Below are 20646 nucleotides of genomic sequence, written 5' to 3'. Positions count from 1 at the left end.
CACTGACAGTCATATTTTTGGCTCATGTTGGGTTGACAATGTCAACTCTGCTTGTGTACAGGCAGATCACCCACACAGGTAGATGTTTCTTCTTCTTTTTCTTCTTCTTATTTTTTTTAATTCCTCCACTGACCAGGGCAAAGCCAATAACGTGCACTTACTTTCTTGTTACGGGTCTCCGTGTGCATCTCGGTTGCCGGAGCGGTGCAGCGGCGGAGGGGTGGAGCAGCAGGAGCAGGAGGGGGTCGGTCGGGGCTTTGGGTGTAGCTCTATCTGAATCAGAACTGTCAGGGAGAGAGAGGAGGGCTTTTTTGGGGGTGCTAGTTTTCCACCTTTACAGTCAAATATTTCGGGATATAGGAACACGATCCCTGCCTCTTCCAGTGTTTCTTTTCAGTTCATATCCGCGGCGTCGAAGGCTCCCTGTGCTTTTACCCCCCCAAAAAACAAAAAAAAAAACAGCCAGTCTCTCTGTGTCTCTCCCTCTCTCTCTCTGTCGGCGTGTTGTTGCCGTGTATTCAAGGGCTGGGCTCTCTCTCTCTGCCTTTTCCTCCTCCGCCTCTCCCTGCTTGTGACCCCACCCTGCGTCCCCACCCCTCATCTCTCTGTCAGTCAGGAGCTGCGCAGCCCTGCAGCCCTGCAGAGGAGCGGGGCCGCTCTGCCGGCGACCCGACACCGGCAGCGGGCGGGCGGGCAGTGCAAGAGGAGCTGCTGCAGAAGCACCAGCGCACAAATGCAAAGAGAGAGGCGTGGAGGTGTGGGGGGCTTTAATTGCATCTACCAGCACTGCTCTTCACATTACCTCCTCTCCCATGCACCAATGCTGTGCTGCAGCAGCTTATTGCCCGCGGATGATGATGAAGAGAAACACCCATGTCACCTTACTGACGTCACCCAGCAAGCTAATTGAGGACACTTAAGCTGGGCGGGGAGGGTGGGGGCGTTAGGAAATGTATCGAGGCTTTGCAGCATTCGGTTTGATAAATGTGACACCGTGCACAGCCAAGATGGAAGGAGGAGAGGCACAGCCAGTTCGGGTGAAAGATGTAGTCATAACCACACCCTCGGTAATAGAGAGGGGTGTGGCAAGTGCGAGGGCGTTATTATTTTTTTATTTTCTTTTTCTTCAATAGGGATTTTGCACAAAGGAAAAAATGTAGTCTGCATGTCAAGACTGATGAGGATTTGCATATTGAGCGCAAAACGGAGCCAAATAATGCAGAGGAGATGTGCAGTGTGTAATGTGCAGTCTAAGAACCTCAGGCTTTTTAGTAATCCCGGTTTTGCATTAAAATTGTTCTTTGCGGGGGGGGGGTTCAGCCCCATAATTTGGGGTTATGTTTAATATCACACATAGGTGCGATACGCTGTCTTTATTAATTCCCACAACTGTAAACATGAAAACGGTGCTAACAGTTTAGTTTCTGTCGGACTACATTTCCCATGATTCCACACCGGAACTGACAATTCTGCCAGGAAACATGAGGAGGTAAACAAAACTTTCAGTTATCCTTGTTGTATGTTGCTCATTTCAAACATTTGTGCCACTTGAATCAAACACGTTGGGTTTTAGACCCCGGTCAACGACGCTGTAAGGAAAAAAAATAACAATGTAAATCCGTTACGTACCTTTTACGTCTACCTCAGGATGTTGTCATGGAGATAGCAGCTAAACTCATGTAGCGTTAGCTCATCTGTCAGGCTAGCAGCTTTACAAACTACTTTTACATGTTTATTCAGCACTTCTGTAGATTACTGTTAAGCACGGACCGTCTCCCGTCTCGTGGGAGAGTCTTCCGTTACCTTCGATCTGGATAATGTTAAAAAATGTTTTTAAAAAATAACAGAAATACGTTAGCGTCATCTCCTGCACACCAAAAGCAAGGTGAGGTTGTATTTTGGCTTCCTCTGTAGGTGGGATAGCATTGGGCTTTTTCAGAGCAACCACTCATGTTGTATTCATACAAATGCACCGTGAACAAAAGCACAAATAAAGTATGATTATGTACCTTATAAATTCAAAAACTGCTAAATATCTAAATAAAAATAAGCAGAAAGTTCTTTGCATTGGAGAAGCATGCCCTACATAGTTTACTAGTTAACGTGGGCTAATTTACCTGGGGCTGAAATCACGCTGTACAACAGTGCGGGGAAAAAGGTGTGCAACTGCTCCGAGGTCTGTTTTCTGTCGTTTGGTGGGTGTGTCAGGGAGGGCTACCCAATGAGGAGTAACCAGGACGGACAGGATTAGGAATGCGTGTGTCAGACAGAGACAGGTCAGGTTGAGCAGCTTGGAGACATGGCATAGTCTGGACGTGAGCAGAGGAGGGATAGTGGATATAATGGACAAAGGATGATGAAGATGGAGCTTCCTGGCAGGGGGAAAATAAGATGACTGCAGAAAGGATTTATGGATGTAGTGAAGGAGGACATGCAGAGGGCCGACGTGACGGAGGAGGAATAGGATTAATAGATGAGATAGAGGCTGTGGTGAAAGTGTTCAAATATTCCAAAAACCTACCTTCTGGTTCTTTTCCCATTCACATTACCTTACCCTGAACGTGTGTGCGTGTATTCTTCAGGTAATGTGATAGACATAGAGATGTTCACAAGTAGCAGATTTGTGTTACATCAGGGTCGTTCCGTCTCAAATCATCAGATTTTTAGATCATTTTCTGCTCGACCAGCTCCAATTAATTTGACATATATGTTGAGTTCTGTGAAATTTTAGCTTCAGTATTAAATACCTTCATAGATATTTATTTTTAAAGAGGCCTATCCATCCACTTCTTTTTGCACTTTTGCATTTGAGCGTGAATATCTCAAAAACTAAAGCCTGAAATTTTTTCTGGCCTTTCTTACTTAATACAGGATCTGCTTTATGGTGGATCGAAAATACAGTAAGGAGAGGTAACAGGAGCAGCAGTATATCAGATCATTTAAATGTGTGCAGGAGATGCAGAAGAGAGTGGGAAAACACAAACACAAACACCATAGTTTCCATTTAAATAAACATGTATAAATCCATGTTCACCGGGTGCAACATCCAAGCTAACGCGTATGTAAGTCTATACGTTTAATAGATGTCAAAAGGTCACTGTACAAGTAGACTTTGATGTTTCTTCACATCCAGCTGTTGTCTAAGGAGGTTGTAAAGAGAATGGCTGGACTTCTTTAAGTTTTGTGAAAACGTTTCACCTCTAATACAAGAGGCTTCTTCAAACCGTGGAGAGTCCCAGGTATATGAATCCTAGAGAGGGTTGTCCGTCAAGAGGGTTGTTGACCCACTATTAATCGTGTGCCTCATCACATGAGCCAAGGTGATACCACTGTAAAACTTTGCCTCACCCTATTATGTCACTTATTGAGGTCACCAGACGCAACATGTGAGTGGGGGTTGAGATGCCTGGGAAGACTGCATCGTAAGTTGTGGAACTGAAGTAGACATCTTCCCAAAACGTAAAGAAGTCCAGTCGCTTTCTTTCCAGGCTCCTTAGACTCCCATGACTTAGAGGAATGAGACATACACCCAGGTGTTGTTGAGATTCTGGCATCCAGAGATAAGGCATTTGTGGGAAGTAGGCAGAGCTGTTTGACAAACTGTAGGCTGTAGTGGGTGTTTTAGGCTACCAAGCACTCCTGGCTAAAGACGCTTAGTTTTGGGTGAAATAGACATTATAAATGATAGACACAGTGAAGTCAACTCAGACGTGCCTTAAATCTTTATTCTGTTTAATGCGCAACAGAACAAAAGACTTCCAGTCCTGTAGAAGTTAAGAGAAAACTGGCTTGTGCTCTCGTTCTCTTTGACCTCAGTGAACACTTTCCTGATGACCTGATGATTGGCTGAGTCACTAGTTTTGGTAAATGTTTAATAGAATAATAAGATCTTTTTGTGAATTTTGGTCTTTCTAAGAGTCAGAAAGGATGAATGTCCAGTATGTGTTCGTAATTTAGTGAGGATGCAGTTCTTCCAAACGTGCCCTCAATCCTCACGCGTGGTCTCAAAACACCAAGACGTCGACAGCAAAAACACGCACCTCAAGGCTTCTGAACGAGACTTCACTAACCAATGGGTGATGTCATGTTTGCAACATAAATTGCATGTGGCTCATGCAAGCTATCTCCAGTCTATATTTAAGTCATAATTTTTGCCTGAAACTTCTTGAAGATGTTTTTTTGAGAAAAGAGTCTTATGTGTTATCCAATAATCCAGTACTACATCTTTAAAACAAATTTTATAGAATGAAATCTAATAATGATGCACCAGTGCTCAAATGAGCATCGATGGTAAGGAATATGTGTGCCCATGTTTGTCTCCTAGCTAAAAAATCAAGAAGATGATATGCCAGAGAATTGAACTGGCACTTTTACTCAAAGCAAAACAGTACTTTTTCATTCAAAATTGTAAGATTATTTCTTTAACCTTAAAACAAGTCCCACAGTCCTTCAGTGCTGCAGACAACCCCAGAGTCTGGGACAAGCAGTAGATATGACAGTGTGACCTCCTGCAGGGCATCTACATACATATATCAGTGCATATTGCAAAAACCTACTGCAAGCTTGCGTAATATTCTGTGTTTTGTGAAGATTTATAATTCCAAACTAATTCTGGCACTTGATAAAAGCATTTATAATGTAGGACAGTATTTACTTTACAATAATTTACCAAGTAAATTGTTTAATGATTTGCTGAAAAAAGCAGGTATTTATTGGTAATAGAGGTAGGGATTTTTCAAAAACACAATGACAAAAAAACATATATGCGTCTGCTGTCGGCCAGATTCTCAATTTAATAAAAAAATACCAATCAGCATCAGCAGTCTCTAATGTCCATATAATACAGCCATGTTTATTGAATTCACAAATCTGCAATGGCCTGGTATAATTGCTCATATTAGATCATTTAGATCATTTTTCTAGCAAAAATACCCATTATCGCTAATGTGAGGACTTTCTCTGATTCTCTGTGTTTGTATCTTCCTTCAGTACTGTGGGGTTTTCATCTCTTAGCAGTTGTAAGTAGAGCAGGGCGATATGACCAAAAATATTTATCACGACATACATTTGAAAATTTGCGATAACGATATAACTGACGATATAATTGACACTAGACAAATTTATATTTATATTATATTATAAGGGGCACTGTCGATTTTCAGAGAAATCAAAGGATCGATTTTAAGTGCGCCGTATTTTCCAAAAATCACGGTAATAACGACGGCCCGCTAGCATGCTCTACCAAAGATAGTGCTTTGTTGTGTATGACGGATGAAAGCTAAACCAGTTCCACACCACTGAAGTTTTTGCATTTTTACAAACCAATTCTGGTTCATCCGTTTCATTTAACAATCCGCTTTCGCCCTTCTCATTCTCCGTCGCCGCCATGCTTTTTCCGCCATGTGTGTATGAAAACAAAGGCACTGCGCATGCGCGTTTTACCCATATTCTATCGCGATATTTCATTTTCTTATCGTTGCCCAACATTATACCGGTATTACTGTCAACTATGGCCCAGCACTAGTTGTAAGCAGGTGATCTGAGGTCATTTTTCACAATGTTGTTAATTTTATTTTGAGAATTCCGGGAAGCTAAAATAAATACAGATGTTATTACTGTTGTTTGCATCAGATGTGGTTTAGTGATTTCAGGCACTTTTTCTAGAAAACCGTACTAGTTGACACCTCCAACTTGATTCAGTTTTGTGAACTTAGTTGTGGCCTTTTTAGCCACTTTTAAAAGGTATATCTCTTTTATATCAGCATCCAGTGAGTCTCTGAACTGCTGTGTGTCTGTGTTAAATTTGTCAGAGTGACCCGGCGACCCTGTGAGGATGGCCCGCTGCTGGAAGAGCAGGAGACCGAGGGCCAGCGGCAGCTGCATGGCCTCTTGCTGCAGCAGCTCCACACTGACGTCGACATTGAACGGTCAGAACAGGAGAAAGCATTATACATGATGTCTGCATAACGTTGAGGCACAGTGCAAAATTTAGAGTCCAGTATGGTGAAATATCACATCATGTACACAAACTTCAATGTTTGTCCCTAATGTCATGTAGATTTTCTTTCAGTTCTGCAGATATTAAGTGAACTGAGGACAAGTAGTAGATATGACACCTCATCTACATCTACCACACTGTGACCTCCTGCAGTGCATTAGCATCTACACAAATGCTGTATAGCAATATATTCTGCAAAAACAGACACTATGCACTCACTGAAAGGTACCCTCCAAAAATTAAAAAAATAAAGATAAATACAACAACAATAACAATAATAATAATAATAAATGCATAAGATAAATATACATATTCAGACTTTCAAACACATGATCAGATATTCATTCCTGCATACACACGTTAGAAGAACAAGAGCCAAAAATAATCTTTCACCCTTTCAAACCTAAGATTCAGTAGACCTGATGAGCTGTGGAAGTCTGTTTCAAAATTTAGGAGATACAACTTGAAAAGTTTGATCACCTCTTGATTTAAATGGCAAGAAGTTTAAATGCAGTAGTTTAGTGCTTTGTATATGTGTTCCCCGCTTTGCAACCTTTGCAATGTTGGAATTGCACTCAGTTTCATTGTATGTGTTAAATGTTACAGTGAATTAAAGATATTCTATTCTAAAGTAAGGGCGTGGAACAGCTGAAGGACCCTGATCACCTGTGAACCCTGTCAATATTGACATAAAATCCATAAATTGTCTTTTAATTCAGCTCAGTTTTAAATCTAATACTGATATCATTTATTGGTCAAACTGAAGTCAGATCTGCTTGATATATATTTAGTTTTGGCGAGCTTGTGGTTTACCTCTCGCTGGATAAAATTCGTGTCACACAGTTATAATATATAAACATTAAAGCGAGAGAATCAGACCTGTTTTTGTGTTACTCAGTGGGAGGACAAAGCCATGCCGTTTCAATTGTACTGAACGCTCTGTGCTTTATAAAAGAAAAATCCCACACTCTTCTTACTGTGAGGTGCTTCGAACAAAAGCGTCAGATGCTGTGTCATGTTATCCTCACTGTCCCACAGAGCAGCACAGCCCTCGGGGCTACAGAAACACACACAGTCTTTTCTCTTTCTAAAACATCTGAAGCCGCCATGTGACCTTTAAACCAGAGTCTCAGATAAGGCTACAGCTGCTTTTCCAGAGCTTAGTTTTGATCTCGTTCTGAAATCATTTTTGTCTAACAGATGTGTAGCCAAGAGGCAGTGCTTCGCCCCAGCGGCGCTTTATCGGCCGTTTGGGGAGCAGGCAGCGGGAGTGAAGAGCCTCTCCCAGTTCCAGGCCCTGCAGGATGGGGAGAAGGAACTGGCCAGCCTGCGGGAGCTGGGCCTGAATGACACCGAGATCCAGCTGTGGCAGAGCAGAGATGCACCAGAGACAGCAGAGAAGGTAAAACATCCCCGGAGGACAGAGAGGCGGCTCCAAACAGCAGAGGCTGGGTTTGTCTTGTGGTGTGGAGTGTTTCCACACCACAAGACATGCTGTGAGTCCATTATACAACTGTGTCAAAGACTTTTCGGAAAAAGTGTCCAAAACCTTTTTTTTTTGGGAAACCTGGGTAAACGAGATAGTAGAGTTTCTCCAACATGATCATGTATTTAAGTTTTTACTGGTTAATGTGTAACTTAAATCTCAGAGACTTTGAGGTTTTTCCTTATGAATTTGTGGGGATCTTTTCACCAATTTCATCTCAGAGTATGCACAATTTTTTTTATTGCATCAATGTAAGAGTTTCTCGAAAGTTTTGAGGGATTATTTTTAGAGAAAAACACTCAAGCAAGGCTAATGCACATGTCCTTTACATGAATGCCTTTCTTCCCACACAGTCCCACGGTGTGTGTGCAGCTCCAGGTGCAAAGGAAGAGCGCCTGCAGGCAATTAAAGACAAAATCGCCGCCCGGATGGAGCTTCTGTCCCGCCCACAACGCTTTGCGTCCAGCCGGCCGCTGTCACGCCGGGAGATGGAGATTGAACAAGCCCTGTTTCATGGGAATGACCGCCTGGGTTTCCTCACAGCGCTCTATCATCGAGGTACAGAGTTGTTGGTGAAAAAGAAGTCACAGGTCAAAACTCAAATATTACACTTTAGAGTCTTGATCGAGAGCATTACAGCAGTTTGAAAGAGTTGCCGGATTAGGGATTGTATGATTTTGACCTTATGGGCCATAAATGATACCTTTAACACAGCTTCAGTTCTGTTTTAGAAGTGACTAGTTGTGGTTTCTTTGCGGAACTGATAGTAAGGAAGCTCCAGTGTTGACCTCTCATCTGAGAGGCAACAGCTGCTTTCACTTTGAAAATTATTAAATTATATTTAAAAAGTGAACCCTTCCTTATTTTGAGCCATAAATATACTTTTACAGCAATGAGGTCATTGTTTGTACAAGCTGAAACTTCAGGCGGCTCTAAGGACGTCACTTCAGGCAGTTTTTTCTACTATTAGGTCTATATCATGTAAAAAAAAAAAAAGCGGATATCCCCAATCTAAACATTTGAAGCACACAAGCCCCGCCCACATGCCGTTCAAGGGGCAGCCATTCAGGAGAAGAAAGTTTGAAGTAACAATCAAAATTAACCGCTATTGACTTACAAGTGTGTACTCTTAGCAGAGAAAAATAGATGAGCATTATCAGCCTTGCTGGCTCTGATTCCTGCTCTGCCATATGGGGTCCCACAAGGCTCAATTTTAGGGCCACTGCTTTTTGCACTTCTTCTTTTTGGATTCATTCTTAGAAAGCATGGGATCTATTTTCACTGCTATGCTGATGATACTCAGATCTATGTCCTGTTAAAGTGGAAGGATGGCTTTTCAATTAAAATACATCTTGTAGGTCTTGATGACATGAAGTCTGGCTTTTTTGAAGTAAGGAGCTTGGCAAAGATAAAACCTATCCATTCTAGGCAGCATTTGGAGACAGTAACCATTTGACATCTCGACTGGATTACTTTGGACAAAGCCAGTCTTCCCTCTTATGTCTTCGCTTAGTTAAAAAAGCTGCATCGTGCCTTTTGCTTTACATGTAAATAAAGGTACATAGCACCTGTTCTGGCCTCACACCATTGGTTGTCTGTGCTCTTTAGAGTCAGTTTCAGAGTTCTCGTATTTGTCTTTAAATCCTTAAATGGTCTTTTCTGAGCTGCTTTACCTCTACACTCCTGTCCAAGCTCTCAGGTCATATGACCCGTTGCTCCTACATATACAGAAGTCTAAGCAGGAGTTCAGAGGGGACAGTTACCTAAGTTGTCCATTTTGAAACACATTTATCTTCCCCGTCCTTTGACCCAGCATGAGACAATAATTGTACTTGTTTTTACCGTAGTACGGTATGGTATTTCAAAATGTAAAAAAAATCTGCAGTCATCTGTCAGGAAAGTTTAACCTGTGTTGTTTCCATCACAGATGAAGATAAGAAGGAGAACCAACAGGGGGCGTCATCCTCTGACCCACTGGACTCTATCTATAGAGAAGTTCTCAGGGAGCAGGAGGTGAAACAAGCTTCACAACACAAATCTGAGGGAGAACCGACAAGAGCACCACACACAGCTGAATCTGACCAATCAGAAAACCAACAGACAGACAGAAATCAATCGAGAGACGCTTCTGACAGTCCGTCAGACCTGCAGGCTGGAAACAGTCGCTCATCCGTCCAGACAGACTCAGTTTCAGACACCTCAAATCAGCAGCATGTTGAAAACAAACCAGAGCATCTGCGACTGGCTCCTCCGAGACAGATTAATATAAGCCAGCCAATCAGCAGCTTGTGCGGAACAGCAAAGGTGGGGCCAAGCAGACCACTGACTGTGACGGGGGAGATTGAGACAATTACAGATGAAGAAATCCTAAAGAACCGGGAATCAGAAGAAGGGATCCGGAGCATTCCAAGGTTCCGAAACTACCAGCCGGGGAAACCCTCAAAGGTCTCAGCAGCTACCTTTGTAAACCTCACACTTTGACGATGATCCTGAAAGATCAGTTCCTTTATCTTTAGGGCAGCCGTGGCACCAAATGATTATTTCCACAGTTTCTGCTCTCAGCACTTCCCAGATTGTTGTTTCTATCTAACATAAAGGCATTACATCATCTGAAAGTGTGCACATCCACCTCTGCGTGTGGTGTATTTATTCCCTGTTCCCCATAAGGATAACATTAAAGGCACAGTGAAGCTGTGTGTTGGCTGCACAGTAGCGCTGCTAAAATGACACATTAAAATGGAACAAATCATCTCACAGCAATTAACAACCTTTAAGATGTGCAGGTTGAGAGGCACTCACTTGTAAATTGAGCTTGATGATAATTGTTGTATACTGTAATTATAGTTTCCTGCGAGCACATCCAAGCTGCAGCTGGAAACAGAGGGCCACATCCTGGTATCATCAGATATACTTTCAACTCGACACAGTGCGACAGTCAAGAGATAGGCGCTACAGAACATGACCAGCTTCACTGTGCTTCCTCTCTCTCTTTGTGTAGGTCCTGTGTGTGAAGAACCTGAGCCCACAGGCGTCAGTGGCCCAGCTGGTGGCGCTGTTCTCCAGATTTGAGAGGACGGACAGGCCCCCGGTGCTTTACCGGGTGCTGACTGGGAGGATGAAGGGTCAGGCTTTCATCACTCTGCCAGGTGAGAAAGATAAGAGGGTGAGAGTCGGGTGGTCTGAGGGCAAAATTATCTGCAATACAGCTCGGTGTGCAGCAGGGGGCGTTCAAGGAGATAGCACTCAATGAACGGGACAGCTAAAGTAATTCTTTACACTAGTTTCTACACAAAAAAACTACATGTTGTTTCAGTTTTTGCAAGTGTAGCATCGCAAATGAGTCTGCGCCCAAAATGCTGACATTCTGCTAAAGCATGATTGGTCCAGCTGGTTTTTACCAAAAAATCCAATTTGTTGATGGGACCACCTCAATGGCTGAAAGAGGGGCATGTTAAACAGCATGTTATTAAGTATGCTTACAGCCTATGGATGGACTTTCTCCACTCCACTGAAGGGGAATGGGGGTTTTTATGACTCGTCCACCTGGATATTAGAGTTAGGGGCATGGCTGCTTTGTCTGTGAGGCGTTAGAGCGTGTTATTGTTTGTTGGGCCTCCCCTTGTGCTTACTAAAGAAACCTCTTTTATTCTCACTATGGATGGCACCTGGCACAAACAGTAACTAGGCGTTAGAGGCGTAGTTAAACCACAACAGAAACCTCCCTGTGTGTAAAAGAGCAGGTGGTTGTGTAGTGGTTGAAGGGGATTGGTATCAGGAGGCTCCTGCTCCAAATTCTCTGCTGCTACTGGTGGCTTCATGCCTGAAATCAAAATGGCGGAAGCCACGAAAGCAGCTCGTGGTGCTATGGCGTGCCTAGGCTTAACAGAAAAGTCATATAATTCAATCAACATCAATCCATGCACATTCTGTCTAGAAAAAACAAAAACATGATAAATTGATGAAAATTGGCCACAAGAAAACCTTACAGAGATTCAAAACACATACATTACATTTGTTCTGCAGCTCCACGGGGGTCCTTTCATTCCAGACTCTCCCCTCATGAAACCGGAAATCCAGAGAGTGGGAGTTGTTATTTTCCTTATTTAGTTTTTTGGTTCTTTCCTTGGGGTGTTACTTGGCGTGTTTCTTTTTCTTTGGCAGATGCTGAAACGGCCCAGAATGCCTTGCAGTTAGTCCACAGATACCGGTTGCTTGGGAAACCTTTGGTGGTCGAATTTGGCCGTGAACGACAGGAAGAGGAGAAACAGAAGGAGAAGGAAGGGCAGGAGGAGAAGAAATAAATAAACAGAAGAAAAATGTTTTTTATGTAAATTAGACTGTTGTGAATGGCTGAAACTAATGTCACAGTGTACTTATTTTTTGTGGATATAAAGTTGGATTCGTTGGCTTATTATTATTATCAGCAGTGTGTCATTTATTTTGATAATTAACGTATTTAAATGATCCAGAATCTTAAAGCATCCAGTAACACAAATCTGTTTCTCGGGAAAAGCTTTTTGTTTTTCGAGTCAGCTCAAGCATCTGATTCATGTCACACGAAGAGACTTCACATGAACTTGTTTCATCATTTCACATCATTACTGTATCTACTTTAGAGTTTATCAAATGTTCTCTTTCTAGATTATTTAAAGCAATAATTATTTTATGACTTGTAGCAAGATTTTTTTGAAATGTCTTTTTTTGTTGTGAAACTAACTGAGCAAGCAGTCCTAGTCGATGCACACAATCCACAGTTTTCAGCTTATATACATTTTCTTACAGCTGCTTTATTTTCCACTGCAGTTTAACACGCAGGGCTTCTGTGAAGTGAAGGTTTCATTAGTGGTTTAGGTGTGAGTTTACTGCTATTCCATATGTGGGCACTAGATGGAGCCATTCGGTCATTAAGGTTAAGAGAAGTTGACTGGATATGAAGTAGCAGCTTTTTGAGAGACTAAAAACTAAAATCAAGGTTGAAAAAAAAACATTTTTTTGTTAACTTAAATAAAAGTAAAAACTAGACTTTAGAAATTATTTTATGAAACTAACAAAAATAAAAGAAATAAGCAGGAAACAATAGTTTTACTCTCTGTCACAGCCAGCATGTGGTATGTTTACTTTGGGGTGCTATATTGGACACTTTTTTTGCACTCTTCTGAACATCTAAAAGCATTACCCTGACAGATAATAAAAAAGGAAACTAATTTAAACTAAACATTTTTTTTTGTTCTTGTTCTCATCTTGTTAGTGTGCAGCAGCTCTAAGCTGCACTTCCTTCGCTGTTAAGCCAAAAGTAAGTTTGCAGGCACTCCTATGGAGTAAAATTACTGTAAGTTCTAATAGTTTGAATTCAATGATATTTTAATTTCATATAAGTACAATAAAATATAAACAACAGAAAGTACATTATGTGGAGGGGTACTTCATATTAAACTCCAGTTAACCTGATGATTTATGTCACATTACAAATACAAGATTCATTTTTGGTAGCTGAATGAACCCAATCAATCCTTTTTTTGTTTCTCTTAGTAAACCGACACATTAGGATTATGTTCTTTCTCATGCTGTATTGGTCGGTCAGCTGGTATCTTCAGTATATTTATTTGGTTACTGTAGAGCACTGTTGAGCAATTCCTTAGTTCTTGGATCATAAAATGTTCTCTGCGTGAGAGTCAATGAGCTCTCGCAGCAGTTAATTGCTCTCTCAGACCCAGCGTTAGTCCAGGTTCATGCTGATAGAACGGTGTATGTATCATCTCCCCTGTGGAAATGTCTACAACCTTTATTCACAGCAGGTGTCTCTGAGTAACAGCAGTAACAGAGACAGACCTCATTCACGAGGTGTTTACATTCCCATAAGAGCTGCGTGCACCTCTGTGACACAGGGGTGCTCAGGAGGGTTCAAAGTGTGTTTTGAGTTTGTGTTTGTCTTTCACACAGCCTTGGTGTGCGTGCTCTCTGTCTACTTATCTACGGCGTTCTCTTGCTCAAATATGTTTGGGGTCAGGGGATTGTGGTGTGCAGGATTTTAGGTTAAAACTTGAAATGAACAGAAATCCTCACTGGTGTCCCCCACAGTGTGCATGTCTGTTCAATATCACTTGCACTGTAATGTAGACTTGCAATAATGTATATAGCTTTAAGAGTCCTTGTACATCTAATAATTTTCTGCATAAACAGAAGTTACAAATACGCTGATATATGTTGTGTGTAATTAATATTTTGGATTCATTCTAGTTGACATTAAAGCTGACTTTGGCTAAAAGGGCAGAAAGACTAGTTTGAGGCAACTTTTCACGCCTCAGATCTCAGAGCCTTTATCGCATTTTGGTGGATGCAAACTGACCCAGTGAGCGGTCTCACAATGCAGCTATTAGTCAAACTCAAACTGCTTATTGATCGGACTAAAGTGAGGGTTTTGTTTGTTTAGGTCTGTTTGTGTTGGATTTCTGTTTGCCCTCGGTTCAGGGCTGCAATCTTTTTCCCGTTCAGAAAATGGGAAAACAGCAGCCTAAACGCAAACAACACTGGCAGTCTTTAAATATTAACTGCTGCAATTTAAAAGGCCATTCAAGTGTCAGATAGCCTGCTTTATTTCTAATGGTTATGTCACACCTATTTGTCAGCTTCAGAGTAATTATTTAAGAAAAGTTACATCTCTAAATGCTTTCTTTAAAGCAGTTCATGGGAGTCACATTGTTTATTCATCAAACACTGGCACAGGCTGACTCACTGCCTTGGACACCTGATGCATCAGAGCCATTATTGATTAACCTGTGCTTTTCCTTTCGGTCAATACGTTTGCTTCTGTCTACAGTCCCTGCAAAACCACTTTGAAAGCACATCAGATCTCAATGGGGGAAAAAATCATGCTGGATATCTTTACTGGTATGGACTGGGTAGTGTGTTTGGAACAAATGGATGCTATGTGGTTGAGTTTATGTTAGGCGAGCACATGGGTCACTCAGTGACCCCGAGACCATCACTGACCCACCACCAAACCAGTCATGCTGGATTATATTACAGGCAGCATAATGTTCTCCACAGCCTTTCCAAACCCTTTCCCGTGTGTCGCATGTCCTCCCAAGTACAGGTTGCCACAATTCCACATTGCCAGGCACAGGGCCCAGTAGAGGATGTTGAGCCCTCAGGCCACCCTCACAAAGTTTCTGATTGTTTGGTCAGACATTCACACCAGTGGCCTGCCAGAGGTCATTTTGTAGCTCTCCTAGAGTAACTACCTGTCTCCCAGAATCTCCTCCATGCTCTTGAGACTGCACTGGGAGACACAGCAAACCTGGCAATGAAGCATATTGGTGTGTCATCCTGGAGGAGTTGGACTGCATGTGCAACATCAGTGGCACTGACTCTATCCAAATGCAAATCTAGTGAAAAAACGCAGTCCGTAAACATGAGGAAGGGAAAAAATGTCACCGGCCTCCACCTGTTGTCTCATTGTTGCCCCTCTAGTGCACCTGTTGTTAATTTCATTAACACCAAAGCGGCTGAAACTGATTAACACCCAGTCTGCAACTTAAACGACCAGATTAATATCGCAGAGGTTTAAGACTCGATGGTAAACTCGGATTAAAACGTGTTCCTTTAATATTTTTTTAGCAGCGTATACTAGTTTAACCCGTGCTTTTCATTTAGGTCAGTACATTTGCTTCTGTCTTTAGTATCTGCAAAACCATTCTGAGGGAAAAAGCAGTGTAGGAGGAAAGAAAAGCTCTGCAAAAGGCGTGTAGGAAAAGTTTACATTTATTTCCAAATACAAAAGAGTACAATGCAGAAAAGGATGCTTGTGGTCATTTAAAAATGGAGTCATCACAGAGTTTGTCCAGCGAAAAACTCCAACTTCATTGTGTCGTCGTCAATGTACACATAGACTGTATATAAAGGATGGATGCAGCCATCGTGCTGTCACCCATTGGTTTGCAAAGTCCAGTTTTTAAAGCTTTGAGATGATGAATTTCAAAGTGCTGTGAAGACTTCCTAACTTGAAGCGTACACTGATTTATTGCTCTTTTGAATTGTATTCAGTGAGACTCATAAGGTCATCAGTAAAGTCTTTGCTAAGGGAATCATATAGGGGGACTTCTATACAAGCTTAATTTGCCCCTTGTTGGTCGTTACAAAGGATTCAGATTAAAGACGTTAATATCATGATTTTCCCTTTTCAAATTTAACAAATATTCTTTATATTTTGCATGACTGGAAATCTCATTGTGATACACTGATATTAATGTACAAGGCACTTGTAATTCTTTGAAAATGCATTCAAATTTTCAAATAGGATGGAAATTAATACAATTTATAGTTATAGTTTACATTTTGCAGGCACAGTCCAACATCGGTTTCAGGTAATACAGTACTGTGAGAAGTATTCTTTCTGATTTAGATTAGAAACATCCATTTTGGCTGCTATGTAGAAAACTTTTAGTTAGATTTTTGCACATGCAGCAAAAGCTAGGCATCTATGTAGCTAATGAGAACACGTTCACGTAATGAAAACCATTCATAAACTGTTTTTATTGACAATGTCTTCATGTATTTTTCCTACATTTTTGTCTACTTTGTTTATATTTCACAAGGATAGTAAAAGACTGATAATAAAGATAAAAAGTGACAATTTTCTATCAACGCAAATGAGTGAAAACTATAGAGAACAGGTCAAACAAGTACAGAAACACAACTTTAATAGTTCTGCTGTGTAATTTTGTTGAAATTTCACAATTGCTTCTCAAAAAAATCCAGCAAACACTGACAATGTGCATTCATTTAGATACACTATAAGAATACATTTATTAAACTTAAGCTGTGAGGCAGTTACAGTTAAAGGTGTAATGGACAGGTGGACCCCTCAGACATATCCTGTGATGTCATATCCTGCTGCAGTGGGCTTCCTAGCTCGTTGGGCTCCATGCGTACCCGACTCTGAACTGCCACTTGCACTACGAATTAGTGTCTGCCCCCTGCTGGGGGTATTGACACCCCCCACCTGCAGGGTGGGGTTGCGGTAGGTCTGTGAGGTTGTTCGTACACCTGTGCTCGATATGCCGCCTCCTACTGGGTACGGATATCCGCCTCCGTGGCGTCTCCCACGGCCGCCTTCCTGCTCTTCACAACATGACACACATAGCATCCCCCCACCCAGCATGGAAATGAGTGCAGAGGCCAGCCCAGTGTATAGGCACTCTCCGAGTTCATACTTCATGCTTTGAGGTACGTTTGGAAGGTAGAAGGTCTTAACCACCTCGTGTGTGGTCCACGCCACGGGTACGAGAGCCAGAAAGCCTGCAAAGACAAATAACACCCCACCTGCACCGGCAACACGACTCTTAACCCCACCAGAGCTCTCCAAGCAAAGCGTGCACTGCATTCCCAGAGTTGCCATAGCAATTGCAAGGATAGACAACACTATGGAGATGACCATGAGGGCACGAGCAGCCTGCAGGTCCGAAGGCAAAGCCAGCATTGAGTTGTAGGTCTCACATTGGAAGGCCCCCGTGCTCTGATAGACGCACTCCATCCACAGGCCCCGCATGTTATCCACAGCTGTGACAATATTGGAACCAACGTGTGCAGAAATCTGCCAGTATGGAAGTACTGTGGCCACCAGGGTCCCCAGCATCCCCAGTAAGCCCAGGAAGAAGCCCATCAGCTCCAGAGCTGCTGATGCCATAGCCGTAACTGTGATCACCCAGAAGCAACCAGAAGAGATGAGCTCCTGCAAAACCCACAGAAATATTTAATTAAATACTATAAATAAATGAATACTAAATAATAATTTTGTCATAACTGCAAAAAACCCAAGGCAACCAGTTAAACTAAATTATATAAAATTCTCATTAATTAGCTGAAAAATATTGGTTAAAGAAATGTAATTGCAATAGCTGTAATTTGGTCACATTACTATACAAAATATAGTAAATATTTTTGTTATATGTGCTTTTTTTAAAATGGAGATTTACTGCCTAAAAACATCAGGTTGTAATATTAAAAAAACAGGCTTTAGTTTTGTTAGCTTGCTAAGTATGCTAATAGAGAAAAGTTGTAGAATACTAGATGATATAACATTCATGATGATTTTACAGAGTAAGATTCATATTTTAGATAATACTTTAAAACGTTATTGCTTTTTTTCTTTAGTTTTAGAATTAGTTTTAGCTTTAGCACTGTCAGGTAGCAAGCTAACCAGTTATACTAGCTAATTAAAAGTAGCCTAAATCAAAGAGGGTTTTGTTTTTAGTTCTTCATTTCTCACATTTTGTTAATGTCATTTAGTTCAAGTGTTGTGTGCAGAGTAGCTTGGATTTTCAGTTACAGTTTATTGTAACTTGAACGTTTTAAGTTTAATGCTAACCTTGTAATCACAGGAGAGGAAGCTAAGCAGCATTCAGATGAACATCATTACATTTCATTTCTCATACACTCACCGGCCATGCACACTTATGTACACTTTGTTAGTTCTGGGTTTGATTCAAGGTTCTGGAAACAGTGCTTAGAGATTCTGATCCATGCTAACATTTTAACTTTGTGCTTTTTTACTTTCAGCTGATTGGTTGGCTGCACATCTATGATGCAAATCTTTGATGTGCACCATATCCCAAAAGGTGTTCTAGTGGATTGAGATCTGATGACTGTGGAGGTTCAAGAAGCCAGTTTGGGATCATTCAAGCTTTGTGACCTGGTGCGATATCAAGCTGGAAGCAGCCATTAGTAGACTGTGGTCACGAAGGCATGGACACAGTCAGCGATACTCAGGTAAACTGTGGTGTTTCTGCGCCGCTCTGTTGATACTAAGGGGTATAAAATACGGGGAACAGGGGCACATTTACTTCTATACAGTGCCCTGTCTTCTTTTAACAAGTCTGGACTTTCGGGAGAGGTATGTTGTCACTCTGAGGTATGAAAAGCCTTCACTGATACAGGTGTCATCTGAATGGCAACATGTATTGAACTTTGCATAGAACCAAGCTACCAACTCCAGAGGTAGTAAAGCACGTACCATTTTTCCTGTTTAGTCCAGAGGACATGGCATCCATGTTTTACAAAAAGAACCACAGACCACAGAACAGATTTACAGTTTGCCTCTGTCCTCCTTTAATGAGCTCTGACTCAAAGAAATCATCGGCCATTCTGGATCATGTTCACATACAGATTTCTTATTCTGTCCTATTTGGTCCAGTTTGTGTTTAGTGAATGACTAGAAAGGTTCAGTTCAAGTATTATCTGTGTAATCTACCGCTGACACAGTGGCAGGTGACACTGGCTGTTTGAACAATATTCCCACCAGAGAAATCAAAGTAATTTTAGTTCATACAGTTCACACCACTAAAACCAATGCACAGTAACCCACCAAAAAAACAAATCAGCGTTCTTTAAGTGTAAAGAAATTCAAGTATTCATTGAAAACCTTTAAATTTACTGACAAACTTTGCTCTGTTCCCTTATTCGGACAGGGTCACCACAGTGGGTAGCTCCACACGTGAGATTTGACAGATGCCCTTCCCAAAGGCAACTATGTCCTGTAAAAAATAATGTGAAACGGATACTTAAATCCTTAATTGGCATCTAAGCCACATTTATAATGGCTAAATTCTTCATTCACTGTCAAAGTCAATTTTTGTGAGGTGTTACATTGATTCAGTTTTGCAGTCCACACATCCTTCCTCCTGAATAAACAGTGACAACACACACAGCTCACTTCCATGCATTTACCTGAGAGTGCTGCAGGTTATAGAACAGCCAGGCGCTGAACTAGTCGAAGATTTTTTCCTTTGCTGCAGGGTGTGAAGTTGCAGCTGGAGCGGAGGATGAGGAGGTAGAGGATGAAGACAGAGCAGAGCCTGCAGCCTGCACAGATTAGATTCACCACTGGTATTTCTGTTGAACCTGCTCCTGCTTCTCCAGTAGAGAAAATGTTGCCTTTTTCTTGCTGTATCAGACTCTGACTGCTTCCTCAGACCTTGACATAGTCACAGCTGCTGTACTTTTAAAATGCCACTTACTCTGCTGCTGCTTAGATTAGACCGAGGGAGCCAAGAAGGGGAAAAAAATACTTCTTTCAGAAATGAGAGAAGAAGAAATACAGTCCTCTGGACTGCCTGTTGCAGGCTATCCACTTTAAAACAACAGCAGAGAAGGATAAGAGACGCCAGTGTTCCTGAACATTGTGTCTCTATCACCGTCTCATCTGTGTCGCGTGTTTGCGTATCTCTGTCCCTCATCCAGACCTTCACCTACTGTCATGTATACACACTGACATCTGTGTGACACACATATCCCGGTTGGTCAGACAGCTTAATCATTCTCTCATCTGTCATTTCTCCAAAACAGACCTTTGGTATGTTGGCGGCAACAGGCTGACCCAAAAACTAAAGGTACTGTGGACCCCTGTGTGTGTGAGAGAGAAACAGTTTCAGGAGTTTCATTAGCTTTTTGTAAGTGAAATTAACGAAACGTGTAATCATCAAGAAAAGCGCCTAAATCAGTCATCCTTTTATGGAACTGGAAAAAACATCCAGCTCACTCTGCAGAAATTTCAAGAAAAAAATGCTTGTGAGCACTTCTTTGCATTTTTAATTAAAATGAGCAATGAAATAAAACACCCTCAGGTGATAAACGTTACAAAAGGACGATGGGGGAAAAAAGCATATTTTTTATTAATTTTATTTAATTTCATATTTTGCAAGTGTGGGGTTCCCAGCAGAAATCGTTTTAGTTACATATTCATCTGATCAATTTACTCAGGGTTGTTTTTTTTAATGCAGAGACATGTTTTGACCCCTTATATTACAGCTACAGGGCAAATGTCCTTCTCAGGAATTCTAATTTCGACTTCGTTTGCCTAAGTTGGGTTCTCTTTCTACTTTTAACACTTGTTGTTTATGTTTTAGAAATATCATGAAGACTTTCCTCATATTTTTTTGACTGAAAAATTTTTTTTTTACAAAAATGAGACACAAATGATCAGTTTCAAAATTATCTAATGTTTATATATTTAGTCCAGAGGCTTAAAACAATCATAATATGAAAACCTGATCAAGAAAAAAAAACTACTTCCAGTAAGAGGTAAATCAATGATTATATATCCAGTGTGCTACCCAGTGTTACATGCCAACATGTTATAACTGAGCAATAAACAAAGAAGTAATGC

The 20646-nt window shown here is 41.3% G+C and overlaps 3 protein-coding genes and 1 long non-coding RNA gene across 5 annotated transcripts in view; 1 reads left to right on the top strand and 3 right to left on the bottom strand.

The window, feature by feature from the left end:
• klf8 (Kruppel-like factor 8) overlaps positions 1-594 on the bottom strand; it is an 84621-nt gene extending 84027 nt beyond the window's left edge. The window contains exon 1 of the mRNA XM_040032514.1: positions 162-594. Within this exon, the coding sequence (XP_039888448.1) occupies positions 162-188 (27 nt within the window). The 5' untranslated portion in view covers positions 189-594. The remainder of the gene's footprint in view (positions 1-161) is intronic.
• Positions 595-990: 396 nt separating this feature from the next.
• rbm41 (RNA binding motif protein 41) lies at positions 991-11901 on the top strand. Of its 2 annotated transcripts, XM_040032510.1 has the most exons (8): positions 991-1489; positions 5811-5927; positions 7199-7400; positions 7838-8042; positions 9412-9929; positions 10329-10379; positions 10483-10630; positions 11646-11901. In XM_040032510.1, the coding sequence occupies exons 1-8, from the start codon at positions 1482-1484 to the stop codon at positions 11783-11785; spliced, it is 1389 nt and encodes a 462-aa protein (XP_039888444.1). In that variant the 5' UTR covers positions 991-1481; the 3' UTR covers positions 11786-11901. The 2 variants fall into 2 exon arrangements, with proteins under 2 accessions (XP_039888444.1, XP_039888445.1); XM_040032511.1 differs by lacking the exon at positions 10329-10379 and having other exon boundaries at positions 994-1489.
• LOC120733975 lies at positions 8389-9414 on the bottom strand. The gene is made up of 2 exons (XR_005695934.1): positions 9317-9414; positions 8389-9276 (listed from the first exon to the last, which is right to left on the bottom strand). It is a non-coding gene; the product is annotated as an uncharacterized LOC120733975 (long non-coding RNA).
• A 3614-nt stretch (positions 11902-15515) lies between the features above and the next one.
• Positions 15516-19942, bottom strand: cldn2 (claudin 2). Its single transcript, XM_040032515.1, has 2 exons — positions 19209-19942; positions 15516-17214 (listed from the first exon to the last, which is right to left on the bottom strand). Exon 2 carries the CDS (start codon positions 17167-17169, stop codon positions 16348-16350), a length of 822 nt encoding a protein of 273 aa, XP_039888449.1. The 5' UTR covers positions 17170-17214; positions 19209-19942; the 3' UTR covers positions 15516-16347.
• Between the last annotated feature and the right edge of the window lie 704 nt (positions 19943-20646).

This window comes from Simochromis diagramma, unplaced genomic scaffold, assembly GCF_900408965.1.
Source record: "Simochromis diagramma unplaced genomic scaffold, fSimDia1.1 OVJJ01000216.1, whole genome shotgun sequence".
Classification (NCBI taxonomy): domain Eukaryota; kingdom Metazoa; phylum Chordata; class Actinopteri; order Cichliformes; family Cichlidae; genus Simochromis; species Simochromis diagramma.
The sequence above is the reverse complement of the archived record's forward strand: the minus strand, read 5'-3'. Positions and strand labels throughout refer to the sequence as shown.